At 38.9% G+C, this 18,988-nt stretch overlaps 2 protein-coding genes across 4 annotated transcripts in view; one reads left to right on the plus strand and one right to left on the minus strand.

Annotated features, from left to right (window-relative positions):
- Tmem68 (transmembrane protein 68) overlaps window positions 1–14,185 on the minus strand; it is a 30,770-nt gene extending 16,585 nt beyond the window's left edge. The window contains exons 1-2 of one of the 2 annotated variants that reach the window (XM_048358354.1): window positions 14,050–14,185; window positions 7,812–8,205 (exon numbers count right to left, since the gene is read on the minus strand). In XM_048358354.1, the coding sequence (XP_048214311.1) occupies window positions 7,812–8,136 (325 nt within the window). In that variant the 5' untranslated portion in view covers window positions 8,137–8,205; window positions 14,050–14,185. Of the gene's footprint in view, window positions 1–7,811; window positions 8,206–13,907; window positions 14,017–14,049 lie in introns of those variants that run through there. The other variant, XM_048358353.1, reaches the window with a different exon arrangement.
- Tgs1 (trimethylguanosine synthase 1) overlaps window positions 14,072–18,988 on the plus strand; it is a 31,024-nt gene continuing 26,107 nt past the window's right edge. Inside the window, exons 1-2 of one of the 2 annotated variants that reach the window (XM_048358352.1) lie at window positions 14,072–14,308; window positions 18,197–18,261. In XM_048358352.1, coding sequence (XP_048214309.1) covers window positions 14,205–14,308; window positions 18,197–18,261 — 169 coding nt within the window. In that variant the 5' untranslated portion in view covers window positions 14,072–14,204. The remainder of the gene's footprint in view (window positions 14,309–18,196; window positions 18,262–18,988) is intronic. The other variant, XM_048358351.1, reaches the window with a different exon arrangement.

The following is an 18,988-nucleotide window of genomic DNA, read 5'->3' on the forward strand; positions in this document are numbered from 1 at the left end:
AGGGGGAGAGCCTAATGGTGTTAAGAGGTAGCTGTCTACATCTGGTGGCCTACGCTAAGTCCTTGCAGCCTGAGTGAATGCAGACACCATGCAGGGCAGTGGCCTGGTCTGGACTGTCAGACCCCAAGCAGGTAAGGGGGTGCCCAAGAGTATAAAGGACAGAGGCAAGGATGGGAAAGTAATTACATAGAGGGAACTGATCAATATGAGCCTAAGACTAGACAAAGAACTTCTCTATGAACCCGCAATTCCACTCCAACAGACCATAAACCAGGCCACACTAAAGCTACCTTCCAGCACAACTATGTTCATTGCAGCATTGTTTACCATAGTCAAGATAAGAAATCAACTCAGATGCCCCTCAGTGGACAAATGGATCAAGAAAATGTGGTATGGGGCTGGGGATATAGCCTAGTGGCAAGAGTGCCTGCCTCGGATACACGAGGCCCTAGGTTCGATTCCCCAGCACCACATATACAGAAAACGCCAGAAGCGGCGCTGTGGCTCAAGTGGCAGAGTGCTAGCCTTGAGCGGGAAGAAGCCAGGGACAGTGCTCAGGCCCTGAGTCCAAGGCCCAGGACTGGCCAAAAAGAAAATGTGGTATGGATGCACAGCAATTCTATGCTTCCATGAGAAAGAACGATATTGCACCATTTACAAGAAAATGAAAAGACTTTGGAAAAAAACTATGTTAAGCAAAGTAAGCCAGACCCAAAGAAATAGGTTGCAATGTTTCCCTCATTATAGTAATTAGAATGTGCTTGTAAATCTACAAGTGAACACAATAGATAATAAAAGACATACACAAAAAAATACACTTGGACATGATCACACAGTGAGACCAAAGGAGGATATTCTTTGGAGAGGATCGCAATAGCTCAATAGCTTTGTGCATATGATCATATAAAATGATGCTAAGTGAAATGAATTCCAAGAAGGAAACAAGGTTTTTCATTTTACTTTTTGTGGGTTTTTTTGTTGTTTTCTGGGTTTTCCCCTTTTGTCACTGTTTTTTTTTTTTTATTTCTGTACGTGTTGTTTTGCATGTAAATTTGTCTAATCTGGAGAGGGGAAAAGGAAGCACAGAAATAGTGAAATAAAGGGTAGACTAATGCAGCAGTGATACTCATTAGACACTATGTTAAAAATAAAATTTACAACCTCGGGGGTGGAGAGAAAAAACTGGGAGAAAACAAGGGAAGAGGTGACACTGTTCAAAAACAAACATACTCATTACCTGACTTATGTGATTGTAACCCTGCTGTACAACACCTTAACAATAAAAACAATTTCTTTTTAAAAAGAGTAAAGTGAGCTAAGTTCTCACTGTTAGAAGAGGGGTTACAAACATAGACAAGGAAAGACTAGGTTTAACTCTAGCCACAAGAGAACATCGCTCCTGTCTAACACTGAGAAAAGGCCAGACAGCTCACAAACCCATAACTTTTCTTAAGCAGATCAGAGAGCCAAGGATGCTAGTGGTTTCCAGAAAGTTCATTCGATGGTTCACAGTTGTGTAGGTCCTTGGGTAGTGACTGACAATTAAGATTGTTTTAAGCTCTAATAGTATTTAATATAATCTTTAACCCTTCAGGTCTTATGTTTTTTTATCTTACATGATTTTTTTTCAAAGAACAATATGATTGTCTTTTATTAGTTTTGAGACTTATGCCATCCCATGCAGGCCTTGAACTTGAGATCCTCCTCTTTTAGCCTTCTAAATACCAGGATTACAGATGTGCAAAATCATACCTGGATTAAGCGTTGGTTTTACTTGTACATTATTTTCCAGACAGGCACAATGGCTCACACCTGTAAACTCTGCTATTCAAGAGGCAAAGATCAAGAGATCAAAGCCAATCTGGAGGAAAAAATGAGGGAGACCCCATCTTAATCAATAAGCCAAGTGCCCTGGGAAGTCTGAAGTCTTTTGAACTAAAGCCAGCCCTAGGCAAAAAATAAAATAAAATAAAATAAAATAAAATAACTAAAGCAATAAAAAGGCTTGTGTGGCTCAAGTAATGTAAGGCCCTGAATTCAAACCCCAGTAATGCAAAAAAAAAAGTTTAAACATACTATTTTCCAATTATTTTAAGAGGATCAATTTTCTTCCCAATTACTTAATTCTAGTTCAAGCTATGAAATTTAAGTATACAGAATAGTCACTGAAATTGTATGTGGTTACCAAATGGATCAATTGTTCCACTGGACAAATTTCCCAAGAAATATTCCTTTAAAGGATATTATATACAGAATATTCCTAAAGGTTTCTCTGGCATACAAAATACTTTTTAAAATTATGAAATCATTAATTTGTATACATAATTATCTTCCAAATCCCCAGGTGAAAATTGAAAAAGAAGAAACAATAAGAACCAAAAAACAATAGTTTGACATGATTTCACTAAGGATTAAGCCTAGTAGTATTTAACTGTCAGTCTTGGAATGTAGATGATATCACATGTCATGCTACCCAGAAAGTCTCGGTAGATTTCCCTAGTCCAACATTCTTAATGCCTTTCAGGTCTCAAGTACCTATCAAGCAACACTGATTACTTCCTATCAAATGAATGCACTTTCCACCTTTGAGCTTCTGCTCATGCAAATGCCTTTAATTTGAGCATTTTCTGTACCTGTGTTGTACCCGTGTTTCCCTAATAGTAGAAGCTGTTGTGGACTTAAGTCCTCCTTTTTCAGACCCTACATTCTGTCACTAAGTTCTACTGCATTTTGCTGAAAAACTTCTCAATCTACCACCCTTTTCTCCTTCCTAATCTCAGTTGCAAAGTGCACCTCCACCAACTTGATGACCGCAGACCAAAGGCAATTACTGTCACTGTCTATCTAACCACTCTCCAAGGAAAAGGAATCCCACCTTGCAGTTTGAGTTGTCTGAGCCGCATTAAATTCATAAAAAGAGCCCTTTTCTATAGTAAATGACAATTTTATTGGATGTTGTTAAATACAGATTTACTAACCTACTCCGCTCTGATTCTTATTCATCAAGCACCACACTGACCCTCATGCAGATTAGCCTCCAGGGTGTGGATCTGAAGGGCAGACACATGAAACTCCAACTAGTCCATTTGTGCCCAAGAATTATCATGTCTCCACCTGGTAGTGGAAACTGTACTAAGCTCTTCCTCTGTCAGACTGCACTTGGTCACCCAAGTACATGTCACATGAATGCATTTCTAGCTTGAAAAACAGTGTCTTGAATTCAGATAACGACAATTTGGATACATCCCTTCTATACTTGTCATTAAAATTCCATTTTAAAAATCTATACACCTACACATTATGGTAAATTACTTAAAACATCATCATTTTCGATTGTCCTAAGGAAAGCAACTCAAATAAACCTGCAAAATAAGAAATACTCAAGATTCTTCATAACCTCGCTTCTATTTTAATTTGCATTTTCCTAATTTCTAAAGAGTGGGCTGTATACTTGTTATAATTATTGGCCATCTATATTTCCTTGCCATTTTCCTGTGGTTTTCTTACTACCTTGTTTCTCAGATATGTTGTAAATAAGTTATGATGACCTATCCTGTCGCTTAACAAGTATTTTTAAAAATAGCTTTTGCTTTTCTGTCTTAAGACCTTCCCTACTTGAAGTTCTTAGCAAAGTTATGCTTTCCAAATTACCACAGAATGAAACTTAACCAGGCATAGTGGTATACATGTGTAATCCCAGCTACTTGAGTGACTGGTGAAGGCACAAGCAGTTTGGTGAGGCAGATTGGTGACAGTAGGTTGCAGTTTGATGTCAGTCTCAGCAAAAGCATAAGACCCTATCTGAAACAAAACTAAACAACAGCACAAAAAACAAAAAGCCCAGAGGATGTGGCTCAAGAGGTAGAATACTTCCTCACTTCCTCACTTTTGTAGTATTCTTGTCAAAACTTCCTAACTTCCATCTAATTGTGCAAAATATCAAATTGAGGGAGGAGGTAACAAGTTGAACAAGAAATATACTCACTGCCTTACACATGAAACTGTAACCCTTCTGTACTTCACTTGGACGATAAAGGAAAAAAAAATCAAATTGAAATTGAGAACCATTCTACAAAATTAACCAATATTCCTCACAATGCCATGGTCATGAAAGACAAAGTAATACTAAGAAATAGTCACAGACCTGGGAGAGATGAGACAATTAAATGCAATCTTGCAAAAGGCACACTAGTAGAAAATTTTAAATTTGAGTAATATCTGAAGTTTAATTAATAGATTATGTTGAGAAAGATGAGGAGAATGGTAGAAGAGTGACAGTGTCTGATCTGTCAAATTGAAATCACTTTGTACAACTGTTTAAGGATAATAATAAAAAAATTGTTCAATGACAAGGAATTAAATAAATTACTTGCAGGATTTACAGCATTCTTAGTACTAAGCCTTAGTCATTAGAACAGTTAATAGCATAACAAACACTAGACAGTACAAATATAGGAATAATCAACATACCAAAATTTTAAGAGAACACATTTGGATGGTAATTTTTAGATGGCTATTTTTTAGTGATTTTTTTTTTTCGAGACCAGGTTTGAACTCAGGGTCTCATGCTTCCCAGGCAGGAGTTCTACCACTTCCAGCCCCTTTGTGCCTTGTTTATTTTGAGGTAGGGCCTTACTTTATGTCCAAGAAAGACTAGGTTTCAGTACTCCAGCTGTGTTTACCCATGTTACTGGGAGTAACAGGCATGGGCCGTTGTGCCCAGCCATTAAGCTTCTCTGCAGCTGGGATAACAAGCACACCAATGCACACTAGTTGAGATGAAGTCACTAGAAATTCTTTTGCCTATAATGGCTTCAAATTGTGATCCTCTGAACTCTGCCTCTGAAGTAGCTAGGATTACAGGTTTGCACCACAAAGCCTGGTTATCCCTACATCTTACAGTGAACACTTTTACTATTTTAAAAATCTTTTCTGAACATTCTTGCAAAAGTACAAATTAAAACTAACTTGGCAGCAAATCTAAATAGGTCCAAATGGCTTCTGTTTGTGTCACTACACAGGATTTTTAAAAGTCATTTTTTAAAGTATTGTTTTTTTTAATGTAATGTTATTAGCACAACAAAACACTAAAATAGACTTTTAAAAAGTATGTTAATTCCTATGAGCCCTAGGTACATAAAAGTCTTAGTGTTTAATTTACTTAAACTATGTCTCTTGAAGTGTAAACAAACTCAAATGCCCTAATATATATTACCTTGAAATATAGAGGGTACATGTATAGGAGGGGGACATAAATTCCCGGGAAGTATTATAAATGATGTCACTGAATTTCTATATAAGGGCTTAAAGACAATGAATAATAGTTTATATGCATACAGTATTGGCAGACATGCAAAGGTGGAATACTGAAACATCATCTTGCGGCATGATGTAGGGCCATAAGACTTACATCACCTGTTGTCAGTACATATTAAAAATTTAAACTATCAAAGGCATACTATGTTGAGTGCCAAGGCTGCTAGTCCTGAGCCCCCATCATAGGGCAGATTTACTAGAAGTACAGAGCACAGAGCCAGGACTGCTATGCTCCAAGTCTTATGAAATCATTCAACAACATAATACAATAAGCTATAGCTTTTTCACATGTTGCTGTAGGATGAATGTAGTTTCTCAGTGCTAAGAGGAGGGCCTAACGGAAGGTGCCTGGGTGATGAGGAGAGAGCTCTTATGAGCAGATTAATGTCATCTTCTGTTTTCACCTGGGGGACTATCTAAATTACTTTAAGAACGTTAGGTTTGATATTTTAGATAGGTATAGAAAAGCATGGGCAACAAGAGTAAAAATAGACCTGCCAAACAGACCACAACAAAGAAACAATCAACAGGACTGAGAGACAACTGTGAAAGTAAGAATATATCTGAAAAAGGTCTGAAACTCTGAATATATAAGGAATTTTTAAAAGTGGACAGCAGAAAAACAAGCAACCTAAGTTGAAAATGACCTAAATTACTAAATGGATAGTCCTCAAAGCATATCATTAACATAACCAACAAAAACATGGGAAAAAATGCTCAATGTCACTAAGCAGAGGAAAGCAAATCAAAGCCATGATCAAATACCATCTCACTCCATGAGAGTACTCTTCATCAAAAAGACAAAGAAAAAACATGCTGATAAGGATGTGGAGAGATGAGACCCTTTACACACTTCTGGTGGGAATATAAATTAGTACCGCCCTTATACTGTCCAGCAGATAATCAAAAAATGTGAAATATTTACACAATAGAATACTAATTGCCATAGAAAAGTCATGTCTTTTTTTAAAGCAACATGGGTACACCTAGAAAACATCATCTGAGTGACCCAAAGACAGACAAAAACTACATGCCCTTTCTCATTTAAGGAAATTAACAAGTCAACCCTGTAAAAGTAGGGAATGGAATGTGGTCACTACAGATAAGGGAGAAGAAATAGAAAAACTAGGAGGGACTTTCAGAGACTAGGAAGAGTACTCTGGGGCAAGAAGCAGAAGAGTGGGAGGACATGATTAATACACAATCTGTGCACATATGGCAATATCACAGTGAATCTCAATTTGCACAATGAATATGTGGCAATTAGAATTTTAAAAAGAGCAGTTATTATAAAGCAAGGCTATCCCTTGTGTTTTGTTTCTTGCATTCTTCCACTTACTCTCCCATTTTGCCACCATGCACGTAAGAGTTCAAAGCCCTCACCAGGAGCCAAGACTGTTTGCTTCAGGCAGACCAAGAATTGATGGATTATTTAAGAAAAAAATGGAAGGAAAAAAGTCCTTCTAAAATAAGATTGTCAAAGGAAGATTCCCAATGATGATGCACTATAACATTACAGTCTCTTGAGAAATAAAAAATAATAATAATTTCCTGGAGAGAAATCTATCACCACTTAATCTACTCAGAAAGACACACTGGCCTCTAAAATGAATCAAACAGAAAATGGGTAATTATTATGTAAAACTACATATAAACTAGGTATGGTGGCTCCCACCTATAATTCCACCTAATCAGGAGGCTAGATAAGCTCAGTTTTAGGCCAGCCCAGGCAAAGCGTTTCAAGATTCCATCTCAACAGAAAAAGCTAGCCATAGTGGTATGTGCCTGTCCTCAAGCTACAGAATTAAGCATAAATAGGAGGACTGTAGTTCAGGCTGGCCAGGGCAAAAAGGAAGACTCTACTTCAAAAATAACCGACTCAACAAAGGCTGGAGGTGTGGCTAAAAGGGCAGAACCCTTGCCTAGCAAATCCTGAGTTAAAACCTCAATATCATCCCTCCCCCAAAAAAATATTTTTAAAAATCTCGTTAAAAAAATAAAATCTCTGGTAAAATCTAACTTCTTGAAAAAGGACAGAAAAAGAGTGCTAAATAATTAAAGCCTCTCTAAACACAGTTTGTGGCTGGGCTTGGTAGGACATGGCTTTAGTCCTAGCACTTAGGAGGCAAAAGCACGATGACCACAAACGATGTCAAGCTACTCGGTAAGACTGTCTCCAGAACCCAAACCAAGCCAAAAAACCCTCCACAGTTTCTGGAAAGTTGTAACTAATTAGTCTCATACCTTCTGACATTTTAAATATTAATTTCCATATTTTACCTTACAGGAAACATCTACAGTCCTGTGTGACCTCTGTTCAATGGAAACTAACATGTGTCAGAGACACCATCTTAAACATACACCACACGATAAGGAGGAACTGTAAGCATCACGTGCATTATGTCCTGCATTAACTTCTTCATCCATGTGAAGTACTGCTCACACGGCTTTGGTGCTCCCCACAAGGGCAACCAGAGTATCCCACTCTCGCTTACCATGCCACACCGCTGCATGTCCATCCCACAGGGTAGCCACTGTTTTCCTGGCACCATCCCATAAATTATGAGAATAGGCTTCTTTTAACATATTCTTCCTCTTATAAATGTGCAGGAAAATAATAGTAAGGTAAAGAAGGAAGATGGTAAAGTAAGGAAGTATTAAAAGTATGAGTGGGGTAAAAACCCACAAGAGATGGTTTGCAAAATTCAAATAGTCCTCCAACTGCTCCACACCAAGCCATTCTTCCAGGATGTGAACCAGACAAGTCATATAAGGCAAGGAATCCTGTCCTGCAACACAAGTTTGATTTCTGTATATCATTTTTCTTCAGGTGAAAATAGCAAAGTCAGTCTCTTTCTTCATTGCCATACCAAGTCGTTAATTTAGATCCTAAAAGGTAAAAAATAATCCAGTTATTCTCTTCATATTTACAAACTTAAATATTTCAGTTTACATAAATCCTACAAAGGATCTTTTTTGTAAGTACTGTACAAAGAGGTTACAAGTCCATAGGTCGGATTATGAATACAACGCTTCTTGGTCAATGTCACCCCTTCCAACATTCTCTCCCACTTTTCTCCCTCTCATCCCTACCCTCAAGTCATAAGCTCCTTTGTCCCATAAAACACACTGGCTATAATGACTCCCTCCATTCTTGTGCCCCTTATGTTCCCAAGCCCCCCCAAAACACCTTTCCAGTTCCTGGCATTCATTTTGTTAAACAATTCCTTGTTCAGAGGAGTCATAACACTGAACTCAGCATCATTTCTTAATAAAAAATAAGTGGTTTTTAATGTCTACATTAAAAAACTAAAAGTGTGTTGGCTTTAACTTTTGAAATAATCTACAGGCTATTGCTGAGAGGAAAAAAATTAGAGGAAAGAAAAGTTCAGATTCATCTTAATATTTTGACTCCTCTTATCAAGTAGAAGATGTGGAACATTTGGATCTAAACCTAGGCCAAGTTGAGACTTTGTTGTTTACAAAAGAAAACATCATTATCTGACTGAATAAAAGTAACTAAATCCTTTAGAAAATGATATAGTGAGGCAAAGATCAAAGGGCGAACCAATGCAACAGCACTCACAAGATATTATGTTGGAAATTAACCGTACAACTTGGGGGGAGAGGAGGGAAAATGGGAGAAAAATGAAGGAGGGGATAACAAGTTTGACAAGAAATGTATTCACTACCTTATGCAACTATAACCACTCTGTGCATCACCTTGACAATAAAATTAAATTTAAAAAAAGAAAATAACACATATTTTTGGATGTTATCATTTCTAGAGAATGAGGTTTACCAAAAAAAAGCTATTTATTCTTTTGTCATTATGCAATATTACTGTCTATCTTATAGCCAACAAAATGTCCCTTAAAACTTAAATGGCTGAAAACACAGCAGTTACTTTATGAATTTATTTTCTAAAAGTGACTTGACTTACCAAAAATGGAGCAAAATTTGCCTCAAGCATATGTGTTTATATATATACATATATATATTCTGAAAAGCACAGTAAATAATGCAATATGCAGTTAAAGAAAAAAACATAATCACTAATAACTAGATTTAAAATTTCCATAAAGTCAATAGCAATAGACACTCACAAATATTTGACAAATGTGATTACAGCTCTAGGCTGTATCACAGTTAAAAGTTATGCTCAAGCCACAACTGCTTTACCAAGGACAACAGTTTAGTACCACCATGTAAGACCCTATCTAAAAGTTTGGTTTAAAGGGATTTTTTTTTCTTTTTTTTGGGGGGGGGGGTAGGTATGAAGTTTAGGTTTGTTTGATTATGTCTCTTTTTACCAACTTTTCCAGATACCCTGATAGTCACATGTGATACTCAATGATACTATTATATTATTATCATAATTTTCTATGTAAAATTCCCTTCTCATGCTTTCACTGATTGTGAGTCTTTCTTAGAGATAGTTTATAAAACCTAAATGTAATCATCTCAAATGATAAGAATCATCTGAGGGTTTTGTGACTGAGTTAGGAAAGAGAAAGAGAAAAATAACAGCAAATATGTGAGAGCAAATACGTACTATCTTTATGCCATCATTATCTTCCTTTTTTATTTGTTTGCTTTCTTGTCTGTTTTTAAACAGAGCATGCATTTTTACTTGTTCTCACAAAGATAGAGGATTTAGTCTAACTTCCTCATAACCAACAGTATATATTTTTGAGAATAGTTACCTATTCTAGTAACTACAGATGAACTCACCAGCCATTAAGCACCTTAGCATGGGCTTTATGTATATCCCATTCTAATCAATGCATGTGAAGAGTTGCATCACTACAGCTAAAATGTATCCATGTCTGATCACCTAAAATGCAGCAATGAAAATTTTGAAACTTTTAAAATTGAGAGCTTTTTCTACTAGGGTAGTCATATTGTTAAAAAAAAAAAGGAAGAAAGAAAGAAAAGAAAAGATAATAATAATAACAAGTGTTGATAATAACGTAGAATTACAATCTTTAAACATAGTTGGTAGGAAAGTTGTGGCCACTATGCTAATTGGTTTGGCAGTCCCTCAAAAAAACTAAACATGGAGTTACCCTTTGATTCAACAATCCACTCCTAGGTAAAATGCCCAAGAAGACTAAAACATTTCTCATAAAAGTCTGTATACAAACAGTCCCAGAAGCATTACTCATAATAGCTAAATCATAGAAACAACCCAAATTCCATCAACTGATGAGCAGATAAACAAGGTATAGTGTATTCATAATATAATATCACTTAGCTAGGAAAAAGAATGTAGTACTATACTAGTTCATAACATGGGAAAGCCTTGAAAATAGTATATGTTAAATGAAAAAAGCCAGACATATATGGCCACATACTATACAACTCTATTTATAGGAAATACACAGAACAAGCTAATCCATAGAGATATAAAGGTTAGTGGTTTCCATGGGCTGTGAGAGAGGAAAATGAGAAATAACTGCTAATGGAAAAAGAAAATAGACTAGAGCTATACAATAACAACCTTGTAAATATAACTAAAAACCACAAATAAATTTACAAAAACATAAAATGGTGAATGTTATGATGAATTTTATTGCAATTGTTAAAATGTGTAAACATTCTTAATAAATTAAGTTATATCCTCTCAGTTTATCATGAACTCTTCCTAGGCCTGATCCATATTTCAATCATGTACTCTCTCTGCTTAATACACCTGCTCACAATTATTTAGCCTTGAGTCTGGTTTTCATTGGGACTGCAAAATACTAAGGATAGAGCCAATCTCTAGTTTGAACATCTCTGATCCAAAACTCCAAAATGTCACCCAATCAGGAACTTCTTGAGTATTTTCAAGTGACTGTAATGTGACATAGCAAAATTACAGGTACACAAAAATATCATACACAACTATCTTCAGGCTATGTGGATAATGGGTATATGAAACATAAGTGAAAAAAGAAGAAACCTAGGCATAAATTTAACCAAGGAAGTAGATAATCACTACAATAACAACTAAAAGTTATAAAAGAATGCTAAAAATGGAAGGACTAGAAAAATTAATATTATTAAGATGCTTATTCTGCCTAAAGTAATCTACAGATTCAAAGTAATTCCAACCAAAATATCAATGGCATTCTTCAGAATGATAAAAAAAATTTTAAAGAACCATTCTTCAAAATAAATATATACACATGTCTCAAAGTAAATAGTCTTGTAAAAAGTACTCTTCAAGGGAAAGAAAGAATGAAAGAACAAAAGAGCATCATATGGAACCACAAAAGAACTCTTGCCAAAGCAATCCTGAATAAGAGGAATTGAGCTGAAAGCATTATCAGACTTGACTTCAAAGTATGCTACAAAGCCACAGTAATCAAAACCACATGGAACGAGGATAAAAATAGATACACAGGCCTAAAGGACACAACACAGAATGCAGAAATAAATTCATACATTTATAGTTAGTTGATTTTTCAACAAAGACATTACATATATCAACAAAAGGACACTCTCGCCAATAGAAGAAAACTGGATGTTCATATGAAGAAAGAAACTAGACCTGAATCGCTTTGCTAATATCAACTAAAAGTACAGCAAAGATCTCACTCTAAGACTATTACAAGAAAGAAGAGGGGGAAAAAAGTAGAATTTATAAGCAAAAACAGGAATTTCCTGACTAGAACTCCAGTAGCTCAGCAAATAGGAGTAAGTACTGACAAATGGAATTGCATCAAGTTAAAAGGCTTCTGAAGGGCAAAAGCAGCAGTCACTAGCTGAAAAGACAGCATATAGAATGGGAGATGGTTGACTCATAACCAAGGGACAAGGGACTGATAACTAGAATATCCCAGGAGTTAAAAAAAAAAAAAAACTCCCAAGGAAGCAATAAGCCAACTAATGAATTAAATAAACTGGGCAATTTAAAAAATATACTAAAAATGTCCAATAAATACATAGAAATGCTCAACAACCCTGGCAATAAAAGAAATGCAAATCAAAACAACACTGATTCCATCTCTCCCAAGTTAGAATAGCCATCATCAAGACTACAAACAACAACAGGCGCTGGCACAGATGTGGGGGGGAAAAATAACCATAATACATTCTTGATGGGAATGTAAACTTGTACAGCCACTTTTTTTGTAAGACACGATCTCACTATGTGGCCCAGAACTGGCCCTGAAATTCTCCTATGTGCTCACAGATGCCAGGCTTAACTCAGTCCTTACATAGTCCTAAAAAAGTACTAATGCAGTTTCAGCATGAATAGCGCAAACCAAATCGCCAACTCCAACAACTTTCAAGTCTCAACTTGCTTCCTGGAGGAAGCTGTCTAGCCAGTCCCAAGGAATATTACATAACAAATTGTCACAGAGGTGCTGTGACAGTTCGCTCCATCTCATTGGGGGGCATGTGAATATTTCTTATTAGATATTTAGAAGCTTGAAGGCAGAGACCTGTTTTACAGGTTGCACACTTCATCCAAAGATAGGATGCCTCCCAGGTGTGTAACTATTAAAAGCACAAATGAAAGGTTTGATACACATCCTTTTATTTAAACCTTTCAGCGGCCCCAACAGGTATTATTAGTTATGTAAAAAGTCAATTTTAAAGATGCTTTTGCGAGGCCCAGTAAATTAACTTAAAGTCTCCCAACTTTGGATCTGTGCCTTTCGATCTGAGCCATTATTCTTTGCAATCACCTCCGTGCAGGAGAAAAGAGAAGATCCAGGTGACCCTCTGGCGTGGAAGGCAGACTGCCCCACACACAAGCAGTACCTTCTTAGATTTATCTTAAAGCAAACAGACAAAACCCTCAGGAAAATACTTCTGTTCCTGCTCTGTCCTAGTAATAAAGTAGTAACTTCTCCAGGGCTGTTCCGGACAAAGACTGGTGAACCAGGCCCTTACCTTCATCTTGGGACTGTTTGAATTATGCATATCTTTCTCATCCCTTGCCCTTGATTCTCCCTCGGTAACCTAAAGGCAAGAGCTGTATCCTCCCCCGCGAAGGCTGGCGAGGATGTAAGGAAGGGCTGACTTGCCATCGCGGCCCGCCCGCCACCCCGTCTACCACGTCTATTTATTTGGCGGACAGCAGCCGCACCTATCTTCGGACTCCAGGACTTGGGACGTCGGGTCTAAAACCCCAGCTTCACTGACAGACAGGTGGTGGAGAGGAAGTTGCGGACGCTCCGGTGGCCGGCCGGGCCCCACGGGTGGCAAGCGGCCCTCGGCGGGGTCCGCGCGTGCCCGTCCGGGGCGCTCGCTGCAGGGCCGTGCCCGCGGGCAGGGCGCCGCGCTCCCCTCGGCGTTTGCACCGCAGGCGCCGTCGAGCGGGCTCCGGGACGCCACCGGGCCAGCCAAGGCCTCGGGGAGCCCGCGGCTCAGTTCAAACCGAACGTGTCGGGGACCGGCCACCTGTGATCCCGGAGCGACCGCCTTCCGTCCCCGCCGAACTCCGAACCCGCATCCCCGCGGGAAGCCCTGCACACCAGCCCGCCCGCCCGCCCGCCCGCGTGGGGGACTCCGGAGGCCCGAGAGAGACCGGCCAGGTCAGACCGACACGACGCCCACCCGGCGCGGAGAAATCACGGCGAGGGTCGACGCACCTGTGACGGGAAGGAGCGGAGAAGCCCGGCTCCACCCCGCTGGCGGGAGAGGCGGAATGACTTGTTGGGCGCCCTGTGAGGAAGGAGCCCGGACCGCATCGAGTGTGACACCGCGGGTCGCCCCGCCCCTTCCGGTAGTCACCCGGAACCACTTCCTGTGGCGGCTTCCCCGGCCGACTCCGGGCTCGAGCAGCCCCGGGCCCGTTCCTGAGCTCCTCCCTCCCGGGCGCACCGAGGACCGCTGCTGACTTGTCTCCAGAGCCGAGCGGGGACCCGGCGGGGGCCGCTGTGGCTGAAATGTGCTGCGAGAAGTGGAGCCGCGTGGCTGAGATGCTTCTGTTCATTGAAGGCCGGGAGGAGGACTGTCGGGTCCTCTGCCTGTGCTCCCGGGCGTTCGTGGAGTAAGTAGGCCGCGTTTCCCGCTCCTCGCGCGTTCGATGCCGCCCGGGAACGCCGGTGTCCTAGAGGTCGCGGGGGTGGCTCTCAGAGCCCAGCCGGAGGGCCTGTGTGGTGGAGTGATGCCTCCGTAACGCCAGATCCCTCGGGGGTCACGGAAGGGCCGTCCCCTCCTGCTGCCATTGCTATTACGGAGTGACTGGCTATACGGTTTTGAAGGCATTTTGTGATGGGAACACGTGGTAATTCACAGTTACCATCTCCTGTTTATAAATGTTGGGAAGCATTGAGAAATGGAGGGAGATAGGGAAGGAGGGTGGGCGGGTGAAAGGTATGGTGTCTTATAGGTGTGACATCATAAGGTCAAAGTTTAAACTTTGTAAAACATGTTTTCAAGGCTTTTTCAGACCAAATCTACTCAAGCTCAAATGCACACTATGAGGACTTAAAATTACTTGAGATAAAAGGCCAAGTGATTTTTTTTTTTTAACCTCCGTTTTGAGATCTGTATTTTAGGGAAACTTTTGCTTCCGGGTAAAAAAAAATTGGCATAGAAAATAGATACTTCATGGGGGGGGGGGGAAGTAACAAGGAAGTTGGAAACTAGATTTTTTTTTTAAAATATGGGTAAATTAGTCACTTAGCTCATTCTTTTCCCTGACTAAATAGTGTGTTTAATTTCACATGCTACTTGTTAACTTTCATATCTTCGTGGAAGTGAGTTGTATAAAACAGACTTTAAATGTAACTTAATGTGGTACAAGTTTAAATTTGAAGGACTTTTTTCATTATATGTTTTTGTGAAATAATCTGAAAGTCCAAAAAGAAATAAGATATTGTTAAGTTTATTGTAAAAGAAAGAGTCTCAGCTAAGGGCTGTGGTGTAGGCATACATTCACAGCCCCTGGGAATGTCAGGCAAAAAAAAAGCCTGAGTTCCAGCCTGTCTGCCCTCCAAAGTTAACAGATATTATTCCCAAACCAAAATACAGAGAGAGGAGCTGGAAGCTAAAGTGGTGTGAGGTCCTGGGTTCAAGCCTCAATATGTATTAAATCCTCAGTCTTAATCCTATACATAAGTATTCATTTAATAAGTGATTTTTTTTTGGGGGGGGGCAGTCTTGGGAACTGGGACTCAAGGCCTGAGCACTGCCCCTGGCTTCTTTTTCTGAAGGCTAGCACTTGAGCTACCTCTTGAACAACAGCATTACTTCTGACATTTTCTGTTTATGTGGTATTGAAGAATCAAACCCATTAGTCATGCACTCTACCACTAAGCCACATTCCTAGCCCATCAGTGAAGGTTTTTCATGCTCCTGTGTCTCAGGTATGCTTGTAGGCCCTGGGATATTGCATAGATCCTGTCCCTAAATGTGTTGTTTTTATTTCCTAGCACTGGAAATAGATAATACATTAAAATATCTGGTTAGGTAATTACCTGGTTAATTACAGTTGACATAGTTATGAAGAAAAACTTAATGATTGGAGTGTTACCTGAGCTTTCTCCAAGCATCACAGATATCTTCAGAAAGTAGCCTTTGGAATGGAATCTAAAGTTAAATAAGCTGAGGTAAATTTGAGTGGATAGAAGCATTCCACATGCTATATACTGTAAAAAGGACTTTTCGGAAGGAAGCCTGTGAAATGAAACAAAATGCCTTAGAAGGAAAGATAGGAGACAGGATTGGTAGGCACTGATAATTAAAACATGTAAGATATTATAAGAAGGCTACATACATCTCAGATTGTGTTGAGGTTCAATGTTATGATGAGATAACAGTCATATATATTAAGTAGGTATACAGACAGCATCCAGCTGTTGTGAGAGACTTTATGGCTTGGCTTATGATGGATGGGCAGTAAAAACAGAAAAGGGGGAAAGAAAGAGAGATTTAGGGGTTGCGAATTGACTTAGAGTTGGAGGAGTGAAGGAAAGTTAAAGCGTAGCTATGAAGGAGATTAGGTAAAGAGTCCCTGGTTAAGTTTTATTTTTGGAACAATGGTGAGGATATCGTAGGGTTGTTTTTTTGGTGTTTTTTTTTTTTTTTACATTCTGATTTTGACAATCAATGAATTATGTTAAGAATAGACAATATAAGAAGCTGGATGTATTGGTTTGGAAGTTTAGAGAGATGTAAGCTGATCTTTGAGACTTGAGTCATTCACATTTAGCTAGTAATTAAAGCTATTAATTGGAAAGGCAAGAAGCCATCTTTGAGGAATTATATATGGAAGATTGTGAGTTTGAGGCCAGCCTAGGCCACAGAGCAAGGCATTTTAATATAATAAATATTTAAAAAATAACCCAACCTTTTTAAAGATGAGAAAAGATAGATATAGAAACAGGGAGACCCACATATACCAATACCAAGTATTTCAGTGACAGTAATCAAAATTAGAAAGACATTAAAATGAAGAGCAACATGAGGACTAAAAACAGTATTCACTGAAATTGACAAAAATCCAGTGGACTGCTGATGCCTTATCAATAACTGATCTACATTTTCTATTGACAGATGATACCATCACCAAATTTTATAGGCTTCCCTGAGCTGGCTTGTAATTTAGGTCTCGTTTTCAGCCTTCCTGGCCTGGTTTTAGCAATAATCCTGTTAAGAATGTCTACCAAAGCTGGCCATTGGTGGCTCACACCTGTAATCCTAGCTACTCAGGAGGCTGAGATCTGAGGATCACGGTTCAAAGCCAGCCCAGGCAGGAGAGCCTGTGAGACTTATCTCCAGTTAGCTACCAGAAAACCAGAAGTGGAGCTGTAGCTCAAAGCGGTAGAGCTATATAGCCTCAAGGGCCCGGAGATCAAGCCCTACAGCCAACCAAAAAGAAAAAAAAGAGTTTCTACTGAGAATTCCCCCTACCCTCAGTATATGATCACTCTGGCCTTGCCTTAGCAAAAACCCTTCTACCATTGATTCTTCATTTTAGTAATGTTTCCATCCCCATGATATAGTTCCCCAACTGTGTTTGCTCTACTGGGAGTTGAGCAGGTCTTTTTTTTTTTTTTTTTTGCTACAGTGTTTAAGCCTATTGCAGTAGTTCTGAATAAAGCCTTCCCCTAGCCCTATTAAGCATTCAAGAAATCCCCTGAACTGTGTCTTTTAACGGGGAGGGATAATGGGATTTGAACTCATAGCCCCATGCTTGCTAAGCAGGTATGCTCTGTCTTGTTACTAATATGTATGCCCAGATTTTTTTGTAGTTTGGAACATTCTTATAGTAATCTTGGACACCTGTGTTACTTTTCTCACCCACGAAGAAGTGTCAGCACTTCATTTGGTTCAAGCTAGGCCCACGCAGGCTAGCCCTGTGTGTAAGACCAAGAGGTTCACCAGAAGAATGCCCAGTGGTGTGTTGGAGGTGTAGGCCAAGGAAAAAGAGCCTATCTATAGTCTGTGCCAACCAATGCTCAACTCTTAGGCATAGCCTAGTTGGGGCTGGTGTTGCCTACAGAAAGCCCCCATTACAAAAACAAAAAGAGGGGGCTGGGAATATGGCCTAGTGGTAAAAGTGCGCGCCTCGTACAAAAACAAAAAGAGAAGCAATATAAGTGATGAAAGAACAGTTAAAAACTCGTACCACTAAAACAACAATAGTCACCTAGACTTAATTTAAGCAACTTTATTCAGTATTAAGGAAAAGTAGTAGTCATAATTGTAAATGCTACCCTGTGTCAGAAAATATACTACTGTTTTACATATACTGTCTGTCTTTCACTCCTTGGAAAATAGATTATGTCTGTTATAGGTCAGGAAAATATATTGGCAAATTGCTTTTCTATTGCTTAACTTTTTTATTCATTGAAACTATGTTGCCCTTAACTTGTTTCTGTCTCTTAAGTTTTCACTTATTTGAATATGGATGCTTTAATTTGCTTCACAGGGATCGAAAATTGTGCAAACTGGGATTGAAAGGCTACTATGTCAAAGGCAATGGCAATAATACAGGTAATATAACACTACGTAGCCCTTCCTTTTGATAAAATTACCAAAGCAATGTTAATTTATATGTAATTCGTTACAATGTTAAATTTACTAGCATAAAATATAAATAGCAAATAATCCTGTAATCATAGACATTCCTTTATATTATGTATGGACATAAATACGTATAAACATGTTTTATTTTTACATAGTTACTGTATGGACTTGATGTAGACTCTCTTTCCCTGTGTAGCATCCATTCTGAGGTGTCAAATTAGCCTGATGTTAAAAGCTTTGAAAAGTAGAAAATGTCTTATTTCTTCATAAGAATTTTATCATGTAGGCAAAGAAATCAAAGTAAATTCCAATTGATGCACTTGAATTAACTTTCCTAAATAGCAAGTCAGATTTTGTCTGCACTCGTTGAGCCTCACATTGGTCAGAGACTTCCCTATCCTATTTGTCTTTCTACATGAACTTGTTTGTTTTTAGAACTGCAGCATGTGTAGTTAGAAGGCCTGATCATTCCATCCCAGTACAGTTTGCCACAATTACGGGGTGGGGGAGGGGGCGCTCATCTCTCAAGACGGAGCACATCACTATTGTTTCAGTCATTGCACTGTGCTACAAGTGAGGTTTCTATAAACACTAGACTTGTACCAAACGTAAGAAAATATGTGTATGCAAAACTTAACTCCTGCTCTTCTGAGCTTCATGGATAGAATGATGAGTGGAATCACCTTTGTTTATA

The sequence above is a fragment of the Perognathus longimembris genome, chromosome 12 (assembly GCF_023159225.1).
Source record: "Perognathus longimembris pacificus isolate PPM17 chromosome 12, ASM2315922v1, whole genome shotgun sequence".
NCBI classification, from domain to species: Eukaryota; Metazoa; Chordata; class Mammalia; order Rodentia; family Heteromyidae; genus Perognathus; species Perognathus longimembris.